We start from the raw sequence: 20,801 nt of genomic DNA, 5'->3' as shown, positions 1-20,801 counted from the left end.
CTCTCCATTCTTCCTTCATGTACCTTAGAGAAACATGCATTTCATATATAGTGGCTCCCAGGGCAGACTCCTGTAGTGTTTAAATTCAAATGGTCCCTCTATTTCTCTCAATGGTATGGAATATATTTACTTATAAATTCTTCCCTCTTCTTCTTTCCCTTCCATCATGCAGAACATTCTTCCTCAACCCAAACTAAGAGCCAGTGAAAGCACAACACCATCTTTTGGGGCTCAGAAAATGATCATTTACTGAAACTTACTAAGCAGCACACTAAACTATAGCTTCTAGTCAGAAAATTACTCTTGAAAAACTGAGCCACAGAACGTCTTCTTATTCCACACACACTTTGCTTATTGCTCACACAAGACCACATTCTTGGCTTGATCACAGAAAACCAAGCTATATGTTATCTTTTTCACATATTCCCATGATCAACAATGAAGATTCAGGAATCAGAACTCAGCTGGCAAGTCTTCTGAGGGATGGAGAATAAGAACACAATGCACTCTTGTAGCAAAACTGATTCTGCTGATCTGACTGTAGCAAAAACTTGCTGTTGCTGGTACATTTATCAAACACAATGGGGAAGACAAATAGAAAAGACATGAGAAGAAAAGAAACTTACCATTTTTCCACAGCTCTGCCATCCGCCTTGTTTCAATCCACAACCAAGTGTAAACAGTATCACCTGGTACTGCATATTCCTTGCACTTAAGAAGTTGTTTCTGGTTTGAAACACTTCATTGGGTCATTAGTTATTACCATTATAGAGTCATCCATTGTAGGATGAAGAGGAGATTATGTTTGCCTTTTTATGTTTGGACGGCCTTCATTAGAAACAAACTAAAAACAGCATTGTAAATCTATCCACCACATAATGACTTTCCTCCACTATGTTCCAACTCCAGATTTTAAAATCTGATCAGAAAAGTACAAAAACCACAAACAGGTCATCTTCACCTGGTTAGGGTACCCATATAACCTGGATGTCATATAAAAACAGCTTAAATTTCAAAACGAAATACTGAAAAGTGAATGCTTAATGGACAATGAAGAAACAAATATTATTTGTAGCAACTATTCCTTGAATAATTTGAGATAATTAATATACTGAGAAAAAAATCACTATTATTTTTGTACACAATTCACTAGTAGAAAAAAAGATGAAGTAACTGAATACAACCTTAATTGCCAACAATTTGCCCAGCTCAGACAAAATGCAGTATATGAGAAATTTACTTTGTGCCCTAATAACTTAAATGAAGCTGTTCGCATTGCTGCTGCCATCAACAGGAAAGTGAGGCTTCTTCGATTCAAGCAGCCCTACAGAAATACCATATTTGTGTTCCTCAGTCTGATTCTACAGTCAAACTCTTTTTAAAGACCAAAAATTCTTATTACAGTCAAATACTGCTGTTTAATTTTTCTCCACACCTTGAGAAAGGCAAATTATTCAGTAACATAAAACAGAAAGACTCAACTTCTAAGACTTTCAACCAGGGAGGTCTGCGCAGAACTACATGAGGTAGTTACTGTGCAATTAGAAGCTGCTGGAAGCACAGTAGTGGGAAAATAGGGAGGAAAAATAGGTCAAACAGAAGACTTGATCCCTTTTTCTCATATACAAGTTGTCCTGTCTGGGAGTGGGCACAGGTTTTGAAGGAAAACAGTTGCAATCAGGAAGATGGACAACTCTGACAGTCAGAAGAGAACAATGTTTCTAAGGCTCTCCCTCTGTCCAGAGAAGTGTGGAATCTGTTCTTCTCACTGTAGCTACATAAAATATGGACTCTTCAACTTTAAGATACTACTATTCTCTGGAAAAACAAATGCATCCACAAGGCAGATGAAAAACTAACCCCTGTAAACCCCCTCTCATTAAAAAACAGAATAAAGAAGAACAGGATACCAAAAAAAAAAAAGAAGCAAATTATAAGACTTCTTAAAAATCCGTTTTTTCTACTTGTAACATTAGATTAGCTAAAGTTTCAAATAGAATTCCTACTGCTCTCCTTATCCTCCAATAACATCAAAGCCAACAGTATCAGAATTCTGAGTTACTGTGATACGAGAATTTTTTAATCACTTTCCTTGCAAGGCACTCAAGAACAGCTATCTAACAATTGTGGGGATAGCTCCAGAACTCATTACTAATCTCACACATCTAATATGCAGATGATGGCTGTCTTAAGAGAACAATCTATTGTGTTCAATCAACAATAATGATTTCTGGGAGATTTCAATGGAATGGGGAGATATACTCCAGATATCAAGTTAAGAAATGTAGATAAACATGCTTAAATGAATTTCTCTCTATTGCAAAATTCTACAAAGCAGTGTCATAATGAATGGAATTCGTACATGCTTAAATGCCTCCTAGAGTTTTACATTTAACATGCCATTCAGGGTTTATCACACCAGGAAATTCAACTATTTCTCATTCCCCTTCAACATCTGAGACATACACACATACGCATATATACACATCATTCCTGTTAAATGAGACTGAGACTGGGGTCCCTGATGAATCATTTAAATTTTTCTGTAATAGAGGTCTGTAGACAAATATCTCAGCCAAATCAAAGAACTCAGCCAGCAATATAGTCTGACATAGCACATTCAAATCCAGCTAAACAACAAAGGATATTCTTTTGACAACTGGCATACACTAGGAATCTGTATTTCCCTACCACAGCTTAAATTCAGATCTCAGACTCCAGGCCTGCCCATGCTAATTATCACATCGAAGTGCCTGCAATTCTTTCTTTTGTTTGCATTAGCCTGCTGCAGTCTAGAAAGAGATGCCCCAGGATTGTTCTCTGCCACATCCTACTTCTCACAAATGAGTGAGGAGTTGTGGCTGGATGAAATTGGGCATCAGTGCTCACAGGCAATAGTCTGTTATTCTTCACTGTTCAAGAGAGATGGCTATATCTTACATATTTTTCAGACAACTAAGAATTGCACATTACGGATATGGGCTTCTACTGAAGCTTAAAGTATTAGTCTCAGTAAGAGAACACAGAGTGGCAAACCGAATAGGAAGGTGTTGGAAATAACCAGGGAGGCTTTGATTACGTGAACAGATTAACAACCACAGAATGACAAAGCTCTGTAGGGCTAGAGTTAAGGTTTGAAGAGAAGCAGTATTTTTCACTAGATGATACAGTCTGAAAAAACAGACAACCTTTAAGGCACACCTGAAGATAAAAAGTTGTGCCTGAGACCTTGCCTTTTTTTCCTACAACTATATGAGTTAGTCTAATGAAAGGTTTTACCTCACTACACAAACCTTGCCTTACTTCTATCCTGACACTGTAACAGCTGTAACAGTGAAAGCCCCACCACTTCTTGCCAGAAGAGTGAAACCCTCAGCGCATGGCTGTTCGAATGATATGTGGATTCTCAACAACTTTAGGCCTGTATATCTTTGTATGCCCTACGAGATAGCCTGTCTTCAATTGCTTCAAGAATACTTGATGAAAAAAAACATAGGCGTTTATCACTCACCTTAGCAGCAATGAAGGAATTCTTAGAAGTACAATAATCAGCTCTGCAGAATATTCTAAATTATTTTATTGGATGACCATTTTCTCATAGGTCAAAATTCTAATATTGATGGGGATTTTTTTTACTATTAAAATACCTCTATAGTGCTTACAGATGAGGTTATAAAATGAAGGCTAGTCCTGTCTATTGTCCTCTTCAAATGTTCCTGGTTTCCAGTTATTCTAATTTTTCTGTACTCTTCTTTACATTACGTCAGTGCTACCTCCACCTCATGGCATACATTTTTTTCTTTCTGATCATCTTTCCTTATCCTTCTCCCAGTCTCTAGTTGGGAGACAGACATTCTGGGAGAATCCAGACAGTCTAATGCTAAACTTCAATATTGCAATCTTCTGCCATTGCCCACAGAAGACGAGTGAAAGTGTTATTACTTTTAGCTACGTTGTACTGAATTTTCTCGTTGGGTTTTAATACTGGTGCAGGATTTCCTATAAAGTGCCCTTTCCAATCATCCAGGCCCTCCTCTATTAACAGTTCCAGGCAGCAATGCACAACAGAGACCACAAGATGTCCTGAGCAACTCTTGATTGTTGCAATTTGCTACAGGGTCTCCAATGGGGCTAACAATCAGATTAATAAAGTTCAGAAAGCAAATCATAAGAACTTCTTACAGGGGAAATGGCATTTATATGCAAATCTGCCATAAGCCTTACTAAGAGGCACACTGCTGAGCCTGCACAGACCTCTCTGAATGAACAACTGAAAGATTCAACAGCTTTCCAAAAGCAAGGCAGAGGGGTACCCAGAAGATTAAAGAATAAAATAAAATTGGGTAAATATTTACAACTCAGTAGAAAGAATGTTCAGAGGGAGGTGTGAATTTTTATTTTTAAATGCACTGCAAGTCCAGTCCATGCAAAATCCATGACTGAATATGCTGCCCCAGAAGCACCTCCTGGCATTAGGACATGCACAAATCCAACTCACTCATTCAGCAAAGGCATGGATGTTCTCCTCTTGCTCTTCTGTACCATATTGGCCTGGTTCCTTAAGGAGATCCGAATGAGTGAGGGAGCTAATCGACATGGCTCTCCATCCACTTGCATGGGGATAGACTTGTATGTTAAAAGTGTCACCTCACGGCACTGATGCAACCTTTCTCCATGACCACCCACCTGGAGAGCAGCCTGTAAAACAAGAACAGGAAAGAGAACATAAAGACACTTCAAAACAGATATTTAAGGCATTTAACAATTCCAAAATGCATAGTTTTGCTGACACTGTCCATTAAAAAGCATTCCAAATGCAAACAAAGCAGTCCTGCTGTAAGTGGTTTATTCCATCATGTAGATATTTACACATTTATCAGAGTGCACTCTGAAAGCAACATCATTTGCCAAGTTGAAGAACACAGTGCAAAACACTCACTATTGTTAAATGTGTCCTCACTAACTTTGTAGAAATAGTAGCCCTCCCTAAGCTAAGCTGGGAGAGTGGGTTTGCAGTATGGATTCAAGTGAGTACCAAGGTATGGTACAGCTGAAGCTCTGTAGAGGGTCTGCATAAGGCATACTAATGAGGCACAATGATTGTATTTTTATTCAAAATTGAAAAGTAGGACTTAAAGTTTCACATAGAAAACTGGTTGGCAACAAGCAGATGAAACAGAGCAGATACCTAACTACATGCTTCGTTACTTCATTACATGTTTTGTTACTTCAGTATGTGTCAAGCATACTATACACACATATAAAAAAGAGATACAGGCATGCACAAATGCATACCTGTGTTCATTCTTAAAGGTTTTAACATTTGTTTGCCAGGGGGTGGGGTGGACTGGGGTATTTGTTTGTTTTCACGCTAACTGTAATGCTACTAATTATTTGCTCATTAAAACAAGAATCATCATCGGGTACATCTGGGAGACAGAAAGATGATTTCCCCTTCCTGAAAAAAATACATCTCTTAATATGAATACGATGCATCTAAAACCCTTGTTATGAGAGCTTACACAATAACTCAATATCAAGACCAGACAGGTTGAAAAGAGCAAGCAGAAGAACCTTGTTAAAAGCAATTAAATACTGTGTTCAAGAATTTATTTGAAAGAAATGAAACAATTAAGAGGGCATGGGCAACAGAGGGAGAGAAAAAAATGGTACTACCCTGTATAATGCCTACATCTCTTCTGAGACACTCACTAAAGCAAGGTTCTCTCTGCAAAACAGTAAAAACAAATAGCAGAAACAGAGCAGTCTACTTAAGCTACTTGGCTTTCACCTAGTTCATCACCCTGCTACCTTACATCTTTTCCTGATTTGGGCTTTTCATTTTTAACTTACTTTCTCTTCATGAACATCACCCTGCAAGCTTGTCCCCTTATTCTAATATATGAGGCCACTTTGCAACTCAGGTTAGAGGTAAAATTCCAAGAAGAGGGAGAAGCAGGGAGAAACAGATGCCAGAAAAACAAAAAGACAAAGTCTTTTCTAATGAATCTGGCAGATTCTTCAAGTTTTAAGCAAACATGTTTGGGTATAACTAGGAATATGATTATTACCTATCATTGGTCAGATGCAAAAAACTCCTTTATTAATATTACTACTAACAGACAGCTGCCTGAACAGAAGTCAAGACCTTAATACTCCTGCTCTATATGCTTAATATTATGGATCAACTGATAATATGATCAATAACATTCATAGTACTTAATTCTTACAAAGTACTTCTTTTCATCAGTGTCTCAGACCTTCTTAGGTGTGGTCAAGCACATCTGGGAGTCATACAGAGCAAGCTAGGATTATAGCTAGAAGTTTTAGAGTTGCAGTGGTTCCTCAGCATCACAGCCAGTGTAGACCCTCAGTTCTGAACTAGGCTTCCTTTAGAAAGAAATGGCAGGTCAAAGGAGCCTACTGTCCCAACTGAAATTGCTGGTAGCTTTTGAGATCACTCTAGCCACTGTGATATTGGTGGCAAACCCAAGACAGACTGTAGCTCAAAACTAGCTAAACATTTTTTTTTTTTTCTGTCAACAATAACCAAAAATTTCTGTTTTTCTTGATGTATTTTTGATTCCCAAGAAAGAAAGGAAACCAACTTTTGAGAATATTAAATATGGTCATTGAAATCCTATGTATTTCTTGGTATTTTTATAAATGTCTATCCAATTTCCAAGAGAGAAGATCAGCACCGTCAGTTAAATACAGCCTTTTAAGCTGTCAAGAATGACCCAAATTTATGCACAACTTCAGTATGTGGATATTGCCTTCAAAGTTTGTTAAGTTCCAGTTCTCTACACTGCAAGCAAGCTGCAGGTCACTTCTACAGCCTGATGATCAATATGGTTACAGTATTTTTCATTTCCTTCAATTGAGTATGACCTTTTTGTTCCAAGACAGTTGACAATATACTCATCTGGGTAGCATGTAATTATTTGCTAAGTACTGCTTCTCTAAAATTCAGAAGCCAAAGTAGATTTTCCACACTATTTTGAAATAAACATTTTTATCTGTCAAAAGAGTTCATTTTTAAAATAAAAATATTCACTATGGCATATAATTTTATATAAATTTTTCTATATTTGTTTCTAATAGCCCATTTTACAAAAAAAATTAATTTTTATGCCATAGATTGAAATACACAAAAGCTAATAAGAAACAGCAGTAATTATTTGATTGGACTGTTTGCACAATAAAAACATGCATACATGCTGATTTTTACTGTAATAATCTTTCCATTTAACTTCAGAACACTTTAAAGCACTCCTAAATATGTACAAATTAGCAACTGTTTGCAAACAAAGTTTTAAGCATTAAATAACAATTTTCTCTCTTTTTTTTTTTTAAACTATAATTTGTCCTCCTCATTTAAAAACTAACAACAAAACACATTTTGGCCTTAGATGAATACATGGAATCATAGTTCTTCTTCAGTAGTGAGGATAACTTTGCACTCTATAACACTGCCCACAGAATGCACCAATTTTGTTATCACCTGCAGGAAGGGTATCACCTGCAGTATACTCACCAGTGAGGCCATGGTAAACCCAATGACTTCAATGTAGCCATCATCATGGCGCTGAGGCTCAAAGTCTCTGTGATCACCAGGGTTTCCCCAGGGCATTGTGCCAGCACAGTACCTACAGAGAGAGGTTTGGAAAACAAGGTTTGAGAAAGCGTACTCATAATTTGCCCTGATGGATCCTGACTATTAGCCTGACTATTGGCCTGTTCTGCTATCCTCCAGGAGAAACACCCAAACATCTATTCCAGGTTCAGTTCAGGAACTGTTAGAGTTAATGCTGGCAAGGACTGGACAAAAGGGAAAACCAGGCCTCTAGCTTCAAAGCTGGTTCAGTATCCACCAAGTTTCTCCACCATGATCTTTGGCAGGTTCCTCTGTGAGAGAGGAAAAAGAAGAAACAACAGGCAGTGGATAACAGAGCAGCAGCACTTTGCTATCCCCACTTGCTCCGCTTTCCGCGGATCAGCTATTGAGCTACATTTGCACCTGGGGTGCCTTGCTGGAAAGCTGCTTTTCCCCTCTGCTCAGCAGGCAGGGGGCTGCAGCAAGGACTCCAGCCTGCAGAGCTCCATTTCCTCTCTCCCTGCTGGCTCAAAGCTCTAAGAGCAGAAGAAATGCAAAACATAAGACAGCTTGAGGAGGCAGGGGAGAAAGAAAAAGAGGCAACAGCTGCAGCTGTTGCATCTTTATCTTTTCTACCCTTAAAGAATGGATGTAAAAGTGATCTAAGAGTGATAGAGGGGGAAAACTTTGGAGAGGGGACACCAAGCAGAAGCTTGCAGTGAGGGCAACACAGGACTCAAAAGATTGAGTGCTTGAGACTGCATGTGGAAGAAAGTGGTAGGTTGTCTAGAGAGCAGGGGAGAGACCACTTTTAAAGATACAGTTATGTTTCTATTTGCAACACCTCCCAACATCTTAAGAAGGAGCATTTCTTTCAATAGACTTGGTGTTTCTTTACTTGAAAGATATTGATCCTTTTCTCCCTCCCACACTCTGCTTCCACTCAAAAAAAAGACCAGGCAGCTGTGTCTGGTTTACTTCCTCACTTGCAGGATAGGTGCACAACTTTGGAAAGTGTATTGTTAATTAATTGTTTCTACCATCCCTCTATCGCAGGACATTCAATTTCTTAAAGGATATTCTTGCTGCACCATATACTCCTGTCCCATCCTGTATTGCTAATTAACAGCACCTAGTTCTCAAGAAGGCAGCAGAGTAGCAATAAGCTTTCTGCACGTCCACCCAGTCTAGGACAACTTGCAAGTACACATCTTTTTCTGTTGTTGTTTTTTCTCCTCACTCTTTTTTATAACCCCAAACATCTGTCTTGAGCTTACCTGGGTATGTTTAAAAACACTATACACTGGAACTTCAGCTCCTGGATCTTTGGAGTCAGGTCTGTGCCATCACACTACAAAGCCAAAGTGACAGAGCACAGAGAAATTGCTGAATGGGGTCACAGACAAGAGAAGTGTTGCTGCTTTGTAACAGTTTCCCAAGCCTTTCTTTGGAATTTGTTTCAAATGTCATGCTCAAAACTGAGAAGTAACAGAGCCATTAAACTCTCACCTCTCTCTCTCCTCATCCGCCCCCACCCTTGCTCTTCCCACAATACTATGGCACAATTTCCTATACTCACCACAACTTTAACATGTTTGGACAAATCTCTTGAGCTTCTTTGCAGAAAGTCTGAAAAGGCTGCCTGCAAGACACATAAGTAGTGCAGGAACTGTTATCATTGCCTTCTCTCTTCTCTTTCCTCATTTCTCATCCCACCACAGAGCTTATCACCAAATGCCATCCTATTGTCAAACCTATTCCTTCTTGCTCTCAGTAGCACTGTAGGCTAGATTTCTTTTATCAATGTTCAGCGATCAATGCAAGATTCAGATTCCCCAGAGGAGAGAGGAAGCAGGATCTATTCACCCGCACTGCAACTTCTCAGGTGTGGCATTAAGATATGACACTTCCCCTTTTGAGAGGTAACCAAAGAATGTCCCTGAGCACCCAAGGATGTACACACAAATTCTTGCTCACATATAAGTTTCCAGGTTTAATGCACATGGGTACTGTGGAAGTTATCTAAGCCCAAAAAGACATATTATAATCATGCATTATCAAATCAGGATCCCTCTCTTTTTTTTAATAACTTCACTTTAGAAAAAAGTTAGTCTTGACCACTTCCCCCCGAATACAAAACTGTACAATTTTATTTGCATACGAAAATGAGCCATGCCAAACAACTGATCTCTGTCTTCCACTCACCATGGCCCTACATCCAAGACTACTCCTCAAGGCCTAAAAGATAAAGGCAATTACTTGAGGAATTTCTCTAGGAAACTGAAAGTCAAAGTGCTGCCTACATACTGAAATAATCAAAGCAGTTTGTTGAGAACCTTAACAGCCAGAAGCAGGGGGAGCAAGACATGATCAATACTATTTCCGAAGGAGTAGCATTCCTCTCAAATGCTAAGCACTGTGAAACACTATTGTTTCAGGCACTTTCCAACAGACATGTACGGCATTGCCATACAGCACATATGCACTTTAAATGGCAAAAAAAAAAAAAAAAAAAAAAAAAAAAAAAAAAAAGAGTCAGGAACCCCTGATGTGAGAAAGCGAGGGAGAAGTGGCATGATAAAACATTTAAGCAACTAAACGAACATCATTCTACAAGATGAATCATAACTCACCCCTGCATAAAACATTTTATTTCTAAATCGACTGTTGAATTTCTCTGGATTTGCTTCTGTGAAAGGAGAAAGGAAAAATATGAACACCCTAATAAATATAGTAGATTCCATTGTACCCTTCCATTCCCTACTAACACTACAGGAGTTCCTTAAGGCAGGAAAATAATTCAGTATATTTGGCTTCAGCTAAGATGGTACATACTGTTCATTTTGTGCTTTTAGCACACATTGCTCAATAAAAATATTAACATGAATATAGTTTTGCTGTGCAAGAGTCCAGCATCTCTGCCATTGTCTGTTATCAGATTTTAAACACTGCTCTGAATTCTTTCTGATTCCTGCAGAGTGAAAATAGGTGGAAATACAGGCAAAGAGATAACACAAGTACAATCGTCCTTTAATTTAGCATCTCTCAGAATATTCATTTCATGATCCCTCAGCATGTTTTCCAAGATTTCTGTTTTTACCAACACAGAAGAGACCCCTTCAAGAATTATTACAAACCCATGAAACACTAACCCACTCTCTGAAGCAGGACTAAAGTGTTGGTAAATTACAAGATTTAAAAGGATACTAAATTCTGACCTGTTACAAAGAGGATATCTAGAAGGTAGAAGGGAATAGACATCTCTATGCAAATATTTCCACAGCAAACAATAAGTGGTTACTCTAAAGCCTATTTAGAAAGCTGTTTAATTTTGATTAGACTACAAGTTATGGAGAATTTTAATAGTCCAGTAGTAATGCACATCTAATGGTTAATAATTCTCACCGTTAAAATAAATGTTTTTTCCCCCTCCCATCATGAGCTTTTCTGGCTTCAACTGCCAGCTGCTGAATCTTGTTATATGTCTGTTAGATTAAAGAGCCCTCAACTATCAGATATCGTCTCCCTGAGTAAATACTTACAGACAGCGATTAAATCACCTATAACCTTCTCCCCGATAAGCTAAATGGAGCTCTGTCAATATTCTAGCACAAAGCATGTTTCCTAGAATACAAGTCATTCTCATGCATCTCGGGAGGCTGTTTCCTTACTCTTAGGCATCCAGAGATTCCTGGAGCAGTCCTGCTGATACCATATTCAGTGGTAGCACCAACCACCTCTTCTTGCTCAGTCATTCTCTACTAAAAATGCCCAAGAGTCAGGTTAGTCCTTCTGGCCAAAGCATCACACTAACATGAACGCTTCCAAACTACTTCATCTGAAATGACCACTTACACCAATTTCTCTAGTTCTCTTTGGAGTCACACAGTCTCACAATACAGTCCTCCATTTTGTAAGTGTTACATACTTCGCACTTCTTGTCTGATTGTGCCCAGCCTACTGTATGATCCACCTGTTGTGTCGTGGGTGAGCTAGAATGCAGTCAGGGCCATCTCTTCTTAAAACTACTAATTTAACTGCATATGTAGTCATCTTTTATCTGCTTAGCGAACGGAGAGTTTTTTTCTGTACGATCTCACAACCCAAAGCTAAGAAGTGGGAGGCTTCTGAGGGCCCAGTGCCCATGCTATATGCTCTCTGTCTGGCTTAGGAGGGCAAGTCAGGCAGCAGTGACCATCTCTATGTGATGAATGTGCCAGAGAGGGCAGGGGGGCAAGCTGCCACTGCTGTGTTTATCCCTAATAACTCCAGCTGGAGCCATCCATGGCACCAGCTTGTACACAGATCTCTCTGCAAATACTGACCTGAACCAAAGCCCCAGTTTGGAACTAGCTTAATGGAGAAGGACCTTTTCTGAGAACTGGGACTCAGCAGCCCTACAACCTGCTGGATTTCTGCCAACTCTGACAGGGCAGATGAGCATGCGTAGGGAGGAGAGACTCTTACTGCCATGTGGAATAGAGCCTAGAGGTGATTAGAGCGCAATTCTGGCAATTGCTCCCTCCACCCTCATCCTTTCTCAAGCCAGCAAGGGAATAGGAAAGGGAATGTGTTAGTGGGTGGGAGGGGACAGAAAGGAGGGGAGGAAGGCATCTGTAAATGGACAAACCTTTAGAGCTGAGGGAACAACAGCATGTCAAATAGGGACAGAGTAAATTGTGTCTCCCCTGATTTACCAGGGCAACAGGATGACAAGGGAGGGAACTGTGATTCTGGGAAGAGTCTCTACCTAGCACTCTTACTGAAGAAGCAGAACTAAATACATTAGTCTTGGGGCTGACTCTCAAGGCTTTATCTGATTAGTTGCAAGAAAGGTGTAGAGGTTGCCCTGGAAAAGGCCACACACACATACAGGTTCAGCTGAGACATGGCAGTCACTATTCTAAATACAATTGAGCAGTCTCCATAGCTTGAAATGCCCTAATAGACTCAGAGAGTTCGAATCAATCTAATTTATTTTGCTTTTTTGATTCTGTAAGTGATTACAATAGCTCCTCATAGGCAACTGCATACAACCACTTGTATTGCAATTGTCCTGAAAGTAGTGTAAGTTTTGCTAAAGTTCACTGACTTCAGCAGAGTTCCTCTGGATTTTTATCAGTTCAAATGAGATCAGAATCTGTCCTACACTGATTAATCCCACACAAAACACAATAAAACTTACACACCAGCAACACCTCCAAGGCTATAACTTTTTCTCTCCTAAAACACATGGGGAGCATTTTGTACATTTTACAATTCAAGAGGGTGAGGAAATGCCAGCACTAATGACTTGTAAGAGCAGACACTTGCGCTATGAAAAGCTCTCCTGGCCATACATACCCACTCATAGACACTTGGCTCTGCCAAGTACTTTTTCATTCATGTAAATTTTTGAAACACTGGCATCTCTGAAATATTCATTCTTTATAGGGCTCCACAACTTCATTATTAAGTAATGCCTCCATTAAGTGAGAAAGTAGCCATACATTTCATCTATACTGTATATTCACAGTCACATTAGAAATGCATGGTGATATGCATTCATAAAGAAATGCATACAGCTGTCATCATTTCATTTCTTGCCCTTCTGTGGCCCTTCATTATTATTCCTAAGGCTTGAAGCAGTCTTAAACATTATAAAATATGTATTAGCTCACTCCATCTTGCATCTTACTCTTTATTTAGCACATCAGAAGGGTGTTTTTTTTGTTGGTTTTTTTTTGGCACTGAAATGGCATTGTAATAATATGAAAGTGAAGAAAAGGGAGGCTGCCATTCAGAAGAAAAACATGCACATGGAGCTGAAACAACCAAACGCTGAATGTGGACAATTGAACAAGGTCCATTTACACAGGCACACTTGCCTAAACCATACAGAGTAATTCACATCAGTTCAAAGCCCACCCATTAAGCCACATTTGGATCCGTATGTTGATGGCTGTTTTGCCACCCCAAGGGGACAAATAAGATGCATCAACAGCTAGAACACCTGACAGTTTTTTGAACTCTATTAAAACCTTTCATTTACATAGATACACTCTGGGCCTGCACCAAGTTCAATGATACCATGCTGTACTCATCCATAGGTAGCAACTGTTCAATTTGAGAATGTGATTATCCTCCCGCTACTCTCCTACTTCCACAACCTCACAGGTTTTCTCCTCCCCCAACCTTTACATTGTTGGGAAAACTTACATCTGACTTGCATTTGATTTTCTTTATGCTCTTACTCCGACAATTCTGTCTCAGCATCAGCATCCTCTCTATCTATACTTAATACATCCTTTAGAAGTTCAAAAACTTTGAAAGCTCCCCTCAGCCCTTTTCTTCCAGTGAATCATCTTTTTCCTTGTACTTTTTTTCATTTTTTAGATCACCAAGACATTCTATATTTATCCAATATGTCCTTCAGCAATATTATGCATAAAATTGGACATATTTGCCCAAGTATGACTTTATAAGTCCCTTGGAAACCCAGGATACAATCACTTCACAGCTTACAGTCTGTATCTTGGATTTTTATGTTCCAGCATAATTCCTTCTGAATTATAAGCAACAGGCTGTTAAATCCAAATCCATTTGCAATTCATAAAATAATTGCCCATTCCCAAGGCTAAGGAAATAAAAAGCTCCTCTTACCTCTAGATTCATGGAATTCCAGTGTAACATGTGCATCAAATCCAAGGCTGAAGTAATTATTGAAGACATTGAGTGGAAGCTGTAATTGGAAAACAGAAAGGCATGTGACACACATGAAATATTCCATGGCACACCAGGAATTAACTACTTTAAACCTGTCATCTCATGAAAAGCTAAGAAGAAGAAAATGGAATATATCGGGAAAATATATGCACAAAGCCATTATGAAAGCTAGTAACAGTTTGTGAAAGATGATCAAATGCAAAAGCCTAAAGAACACAAATATATCTACAGTGTTTTATGACCATATAAGTATCTCTAAACACAACATCACAGGGTTCTTTATTTTCTCTTTGAGATTTCCCATAATGCCACTCTACTTCATATGTAAATACAAAGATTTTCCTAATTGCTGGCACTACAAGCTCGGCATGGCATATGAAAGTCAAGCTGTATTCTTCCTGCTTCATATAACCAGTAGCAAAAGAAGTCCTGGACAAAGAACCCTAATTCCATTGAGGATGCATGAGGCAGAGAAGCACACATCTGGCCTGTTCATCACTGCACTGGCCCAGTAGAGGTGTGGAGAGAGAATGGTAGAGTCCAATACATAAGCTAGAAACTATAACCAAGAAGAGGAAAGTTAGATTCTTACATTTACTGGAAGCTGTTTTCACAGAATCATTTTTTGATGAACACCACACTTTCAACATCATCTGTTCAAATGACAGATCAGTGTAAATGTGACCCCTCCCATAAAGATTTTCCCATTCTTCAACTCTCAACCTAATGGAGATCAGCGGCATATAGAGACCCACAGAGAAGGAAAATCCAAAACTACACCATCCTTTGCTGTAAAACAAGAAACAGTTTGTATCCACTAGTAGACTCCTAAGGAATATACTTCTACATCCTCATCGATGTGTCTGTAATTTAGGAATGGATGCTGGTCATAGGGTTGCTTCTCCTGCTACCTCAGCTTAACTAGAGAAAAACAATGACCTTTCAGATGATATCCAAACATTTTTGCCAGGATTTCGTTTTGGGGATAAATACACAAAGTCTGAGAGTTATAAACAACAACAAGTGGCTGGTATGCATTAGGTTGCATATACCTCTAGAAGTGTTGACATATGAAAAGAGCAGGAGGAAGAGATGCAACTAGAAAATGAAAGAGTTTTAGAGCTTCCCACTGATGCATCCTATGGTATATTCCAAAGATATGCTCTTATGCATCCTCTAGTCTTTCTCCCCTGGGAAAAAGAAGACTCTAACCTTACGCGCCCCATCCTCCAGCTCATCCTGTGGCAAATCAGGGTTGCGCTCAACCTGGAGATTCCAGCGGTCCAGCTGGACAATGGTCCCATCTTCTACATGGCACAGGATCTTGGACACTGGCTCATCTGTGTAACCCTGGCAGCAGAATAAGTGTCACCAGGGCATCAGCCACAGGCACCCAAAGCAAAGCAAGTCACTCACCAAATATCTGTCAGACCTCCCTCCTTTCACACAGAACTAAAACATCAGATCAAATGTTCCTAAAAACACCTCAAAAATGTTCCTAAATTTTTATATATCAAGCATTTTGACAAACTACTATTGAGGTATACAAGTCTTGCACAGGCACAGTAGGACCAGGAGGAGAGGAAGTCAAAGTATATTTTTCCTTGCCTGGAATAACTCCAGTGGTATAGCCAAGGATAAATGCAGAGAAATAGTTTAAACTGTACACTGCCTAAATTAAAAGCACACATATCCTTCTCATTATTCGGCCTGAAATACAAATCAGATACACTTATCCACACTTCCATTACAACAATTACATTGTCATGAATTCAAGACACCAAACTGCAAACTGAACCAAATTGTGGTGCTTGAAGCAGACATTTGAAACAGTCCTACCTGCTATTTTAGTGAAAGGAAGTTCCACCCTACTACACAACTAATAATTAGAGCAGCAAGTCGAGAGGCCACACATAATGGTACCCAAGTCAGTGCTTACCCCACCCCAGTTGAGGGTGCGGGCAAGGTCATTCCCAGTGCCAAGCGGAAGGACAGCCACAGGAGGCTGGGGGTTAAGTTGCAGCTCATCTAGGATGGAGAGGATCCAGCCCACCTATAAAACAGGAAATGCAAAGAACTAATACCAAGAACATTAAAAAGGGAAAGAACAAAAGAAAAAGGCATATTTTGATTGTATCCCCACCACACAGAGATCAAGTAAAACAAAAGGAAGATGGAAAAATTAGGATATTTGAAATTTTACTCTACATCTCTGCTGCACATCTGAGGTTTCACCTTTCAGAAAACATGTACAGCAGTCTTCATGAAGCTCCTGTGCAAGCATAAGCTCTGGGATGTAAAAACTGGCTATCATTAAAAGCACAGAAAGATACTGAGAAAACGTTAACTTCTGTGCTCCCTTTAAGCAGAAAACAAAAACACATAGGATTACACCCAGTATTTACAGGGCTGCTTAAATATTGCTCTGAAAAATACTGTATGCAAAGGTGGGTGAAAAATACTATGGATGCTTCAAGACAAAAGTTTTAAATGGCCCTTATGTTAAAAGGAAACTAAAACTTTTGAGAACTTTCATGAAAAAGACTTGAGAGAGATATTAGAACAGCATGGTATCTCAGGATACAGCCTGCAATAAAGGAAAGCAGGGCCCAGATCAAGTCAAGCACGGACTTGCCCCCAGGTCTCCTGTTCCCCCAGGCTGAATTATTTCATTTTGTGTAAAGCATAAAGCATCTATGTATTTTGAACTAGAATAAAAGACAAATTGAACTCTAATGCTCAGGTCTGAAGGCTCTGGGTTGGAAGGTGAATCTAGTTCTTCTGCATCATAAACTATTGGCTATATTAGAGCAATGGTTCTCTTTCCTTTTCCTATTTTGGACTAGGGAAACTTTTAAATAGAAATCTAGCCAGAAGGAACAAGTTATTGCAAAATATTTGGCTTTCATTAAATGGCAATTTCCAAAGGGTAAGTGAAGTGTTGCTGAAAATGTTCTCAAACTTGTTACAACTGAAATTTTTGCTGTAAGAAAAAGCACTATTTCCTAAATTATTTCTTACCTTTACCAAAAAAAGAGAGAATGTGCTGCATTTTTAAATAATGAATTAAAATAAATATAAAAGGGTAAAATTGTCCTATTTTTTTGTCCTGACACCAGTGTTCAAAGGTAAGATTCAGTCTCTATTGAAAATGTGAGCTTTTAAATAAGACATAAAACCGAAATCTGACTGCAGCTGGGCAGGATGTTTCTCTCATGACAAACATTAATATGATTTCAAATAGATTCCCACCCCATACCAGGATGAAAGTGGAGGTTCATGAAAGGTACCCAGAATAATCTGAGTATTAGGAAGCACTTAGAATTTGAAGGACTGTAAAGGGGTGGCCTGATAGATATAACAATCACGTGCCTATTTGGTAGTCTAGGGTACTTCTTTCTCCAAGTCTCTTCATGGAGAAGCTTAATTTTGTATAAACAGCATTTATCAGAGTTATATATCCTAACCAGTTGTCCAATTAGTAAAGCATTCATCTGGGATGTGATCCCACGTTAGAGCCCATTGTCTGACAACAGTCATCTGAATCACCTCTCTCATGAACTTGGATTCCACCAAAAGTACTTAAGCCTATCACAGGCACCATGATAGGACTAAGTCCAGTCCTTAAAGGGATTTTCAGAGGTAAGTAATCCTCTACCTTTCAAAAATCTATCTTTAGGTGTTGAGAACAGGACACAGAGTAAAGAACCCCTAGAATGGTACCTCGGCCCATGAAAGGCTTTGGAAAATTCACCAATGACTTCACTGGTGCCATGACTTCCTACAAAGCCCTTTTTCATTAGCCCTTTGACAGTGCCTCTGAATTAATCTGTACATCTGTGCCTCAGTCTCCCACTGGTACAGGTAACATTACAACACTAACCACTTTTGTAAATGCTTTTAACTGATAAAGAGAAACTGCAAATTACTCATGTATATTTACAACATAGCTATTTAACTTGAGGCTATTTCTAAACCTTGTATATTATGTTCATAATCAGGGATGACAAAGATTGTCATTTTCCTGTAAACAGAAAGCTACCAGTTGTTCGGAAACAAAGCTTTCCACTTACACCCTGGAAAAGAACAGCAAGATGATGAAAAAGTTACAATAAGTTCTGATGCACCACAATAACGCAAGGTAACATCTGGTCTCATTGAATATTCACTAAGTCCATTTGAGCCAGATTTTTCATTTCTAGATGTAATGGCTTTGGGAATAACTAAGTATTAATTTGCTTCAAACTCAGCACCAGCAGCAAAGGTAATAGCGAGTGCTGGTCATACTAATGAGAAGGTGCTGCCACCTATCGCTTGCATTGTTTTTTCCTTTGCTTAACAAAGGATGGTAAGTGTCAATGCAGTTGCATTCATTTCTATATTAATATTTTCAGATTCTAGACTATCTCCTATTTAAATATTTTCTCCCTCACATGGAGACTTTTGTCATAACTATGTCTTCTCTCTTTGCTGTAGTTATATCTCCTGCCAAAAGGTCTTGAGACCTTACAGGTCAAGTAATGTTCCCAATAACAGTAATATCTTACTGTTCCAAGTAACAGCAAGACAGTAGTTGAATAACATTTTTCTTTCACCTTTGCAGAGAAAGCACTGGTATTAATAATTCCTACATCTCGGGTTTTAAAGGAATCCACAGCTAAACAGGATGATTCCCCCAATAATTCAAGCAGAGATGGATGGAGGGTGGGCTTAGCTCCCTAAGAATAGGCTCCTGGTGCCTTAAATTTCAACATATATCTAACCTAGCTAGCCATATGGCTCTTTCATACAATATCTGAGTCCTTCACAATCAGTAATGCATTTTCCTTGCCATAATTCTGGTTACAACTATTATCAGAGGTGTTTTGGGGTGGGAACTGAGCTTCGCAGATACTACAGGTTCGATTTTCAACTGTATTTAGGCACTCAAATGCACAGAGTGAGACTGACAATGTATTCCTAAGAACTGGCAAGAGTAATGAAACTGTAATTCCTCCATTATCACTTGCAACATGGGACTGCAACTATGGCTAGCAGTCACTTATCTGGTTTGGAAATGCATGAAGGCCCTGAACCTTACAGCCTGTCTACATCTGAAGGTACCTGAATCTGTGTTTAAATACCTGACCCTACTTACCTTATCCAAGATTTAACAGGAATTCAGCAGGAAAAAAATACTGAACCTGGATCTTCCAGATCTCAGGCTGGCATTATGATCACTGTGATATCCCTCCCTGAAGATGCTTTGTAAAGAAAGCTGGGAAGCTTAGACACAGAGGAGACCATCATGTCTGAGGTCAAACAGGGAGATAACAGCAGGGATGGAGTAGTAACTACGATGTAATGACATCCAGCCACTGGCTTTACCCACTAAACTCTCAGCAAATCATGAGAGAAAGCCAGCAAATTTGGTCTTTATTTGTACCGAGACTTAATGCATAAAGTGTATAGACTACAAGGAGCCGGTAGCAGGACTGACACAAGGAACTGGACCCATCACTAGGTAGGCCAGATCACCCAGAAAAAAAAAAAAAAAATGTAGATTTCACAGGTGTAATGTATGTTATCCGGCACTGCGTGCATCATGAGGTGGGAAACCCATGACTGTGTGGGTTTTCTTCAAACGGCTACAGGAGGAATTTCACCTCCTGGCGATGACCACCACATGGGCTGCCAGGTGCCGGCCACCTACCGTCCCGTCCCCACCGCAGGCCAGGATCCGCAGGTTTGGCACTTTCCTGTACAGCTCCAGCCTGGCAGGGGGAAAGGGAAAATAAATTAAAAAAAAAAAAATCAGTACAGTGATGGGGGGGGCACTTTTTATGCCTTTTGCTGAGTGACTGTGTAACCACCACATATTTCAGTCTGAAATATTTAGGAATTTAGGGAGAAATAGAAAGCGTTGGTGTCACCGAGAGCCTCCGCGCTGAAGGGGACACTCGCAGAGAGCAGTGCCGCTCTTCTCGGGGGGCTCTTCCCACCTCTCCATGTGTTGCACACCCACACATACACATCCGCCAGGAAGTAAAATAGGACCTTCCTCTGCGGTTAGGCTATATTTTGCTCTGGAGATGACAAATCCTTCAATTTTTTTTTCCTCCTATCCTAAAACAAACACATGTAAATGTTGATTTTTTTTTATTTTTTATTTTTTTAAACAAAATTGGGTATTGCTGGTCAGGATTTGCTGAGCCACCATTTCTGAAGCCTGCAGAATATTACAAGCTCTTTCAACTAGCAATTGTACTTCTCTAATATCATGCAAGGCAATAACATCTAATAAAACTCTTTCTCTGGACATCTGATCTAAGGTACCAACAGGAAAGCCAGAAAAAACACTGATTAAAAACCTGTTCTTTCAGTGGCATGAAAGAGAGCCATAATGAAATATATCCCAATAAAGGGGATACATTAAAATGTTGAGAGCCTAATGAACTGAGGCTTGATCCTCCTTCTGCTACACAACTCTGAAAAACCATACAGCTACTTTAAAGCTTCT

General features: G+C 39.3%; 1 protein-coding gene across 3 annotated transcripts in view; it reads right to left on the bottom strand.

Moving 5' to 3' along the window:
• The window catches only part of DGKI (diacylglycerol kinase iota), a 115,958-nt gene that overhangs the window by 82,217 nt on the left and 12,940 nt on the right, over nucleotides 1-20,801 (bottom strand). For all 3 annotated transcript variants that reach the window (XM_026083890.1, XM_026083891.1, XM_026083889.1), the window contains exons 5-13: nucleotides 19,995-20,055; nucleotides 16,242-16,355; nucleotides 15,515-15,652; nucleotides 14,240-14,318; nucleotides 10,231-10,286; nucleotides 9,177-9,239; nucleotides 8,875-8,948; nucleotides 7,538-7,649; nucleotides 4,499-4,698 (exon numbers count right to left, since the gene is read on the bottom strand). In XM_026083890.1, the coding sequence (XP_025939675.1) occupies nucleotides 4,499-4,698; nucleotides 7,538-7,649; nucleotides 8,875-8,948; nucleotides 9,177-9,239; nucleotides 10,231-10,286; nucleotides 14,240-14,318; nucleotides 15,515-15,652; nucleotides 16,242-16,355; nucleotides 19,995-20,055 (897 nt within the window). The remainder of the gene's footprint in view (nucleotides 1-4,498; nucleotides 4,699-7,537; nucleotides 7,650-8,874; nucleotides 8,949-9,176; nucleotides 9,240-10,230; nucleotides 10,287-14,239; nucleotides 14,319-15,514; nucleotides 15,653-16,241; nucleotides 16,356-19,994; nucleotides 20,056-20,801) is intronic.

This window comes from Apteryx rowi, unplaced genomic scaffold (genome assembly GCF_003343035.1).
Source record: "Apteryx rowi isolate R43461 unplaced genomic scaffold, aptRow1 scaffold_62, whole genome shotgun sequence".
Classification (NCBI taxonomy): domain Eukaryota; kingdom Metazoa; phylum Chordata; class Aves; order Apterygiformes; family Apterygidae; genus Apteryx; species Apteryx rowi.
The sequence above is the reverse complement of the archived record's forward strand: the minus strand, read 5'-3'. Positions and strand labels throughout refer to the sequence as shown.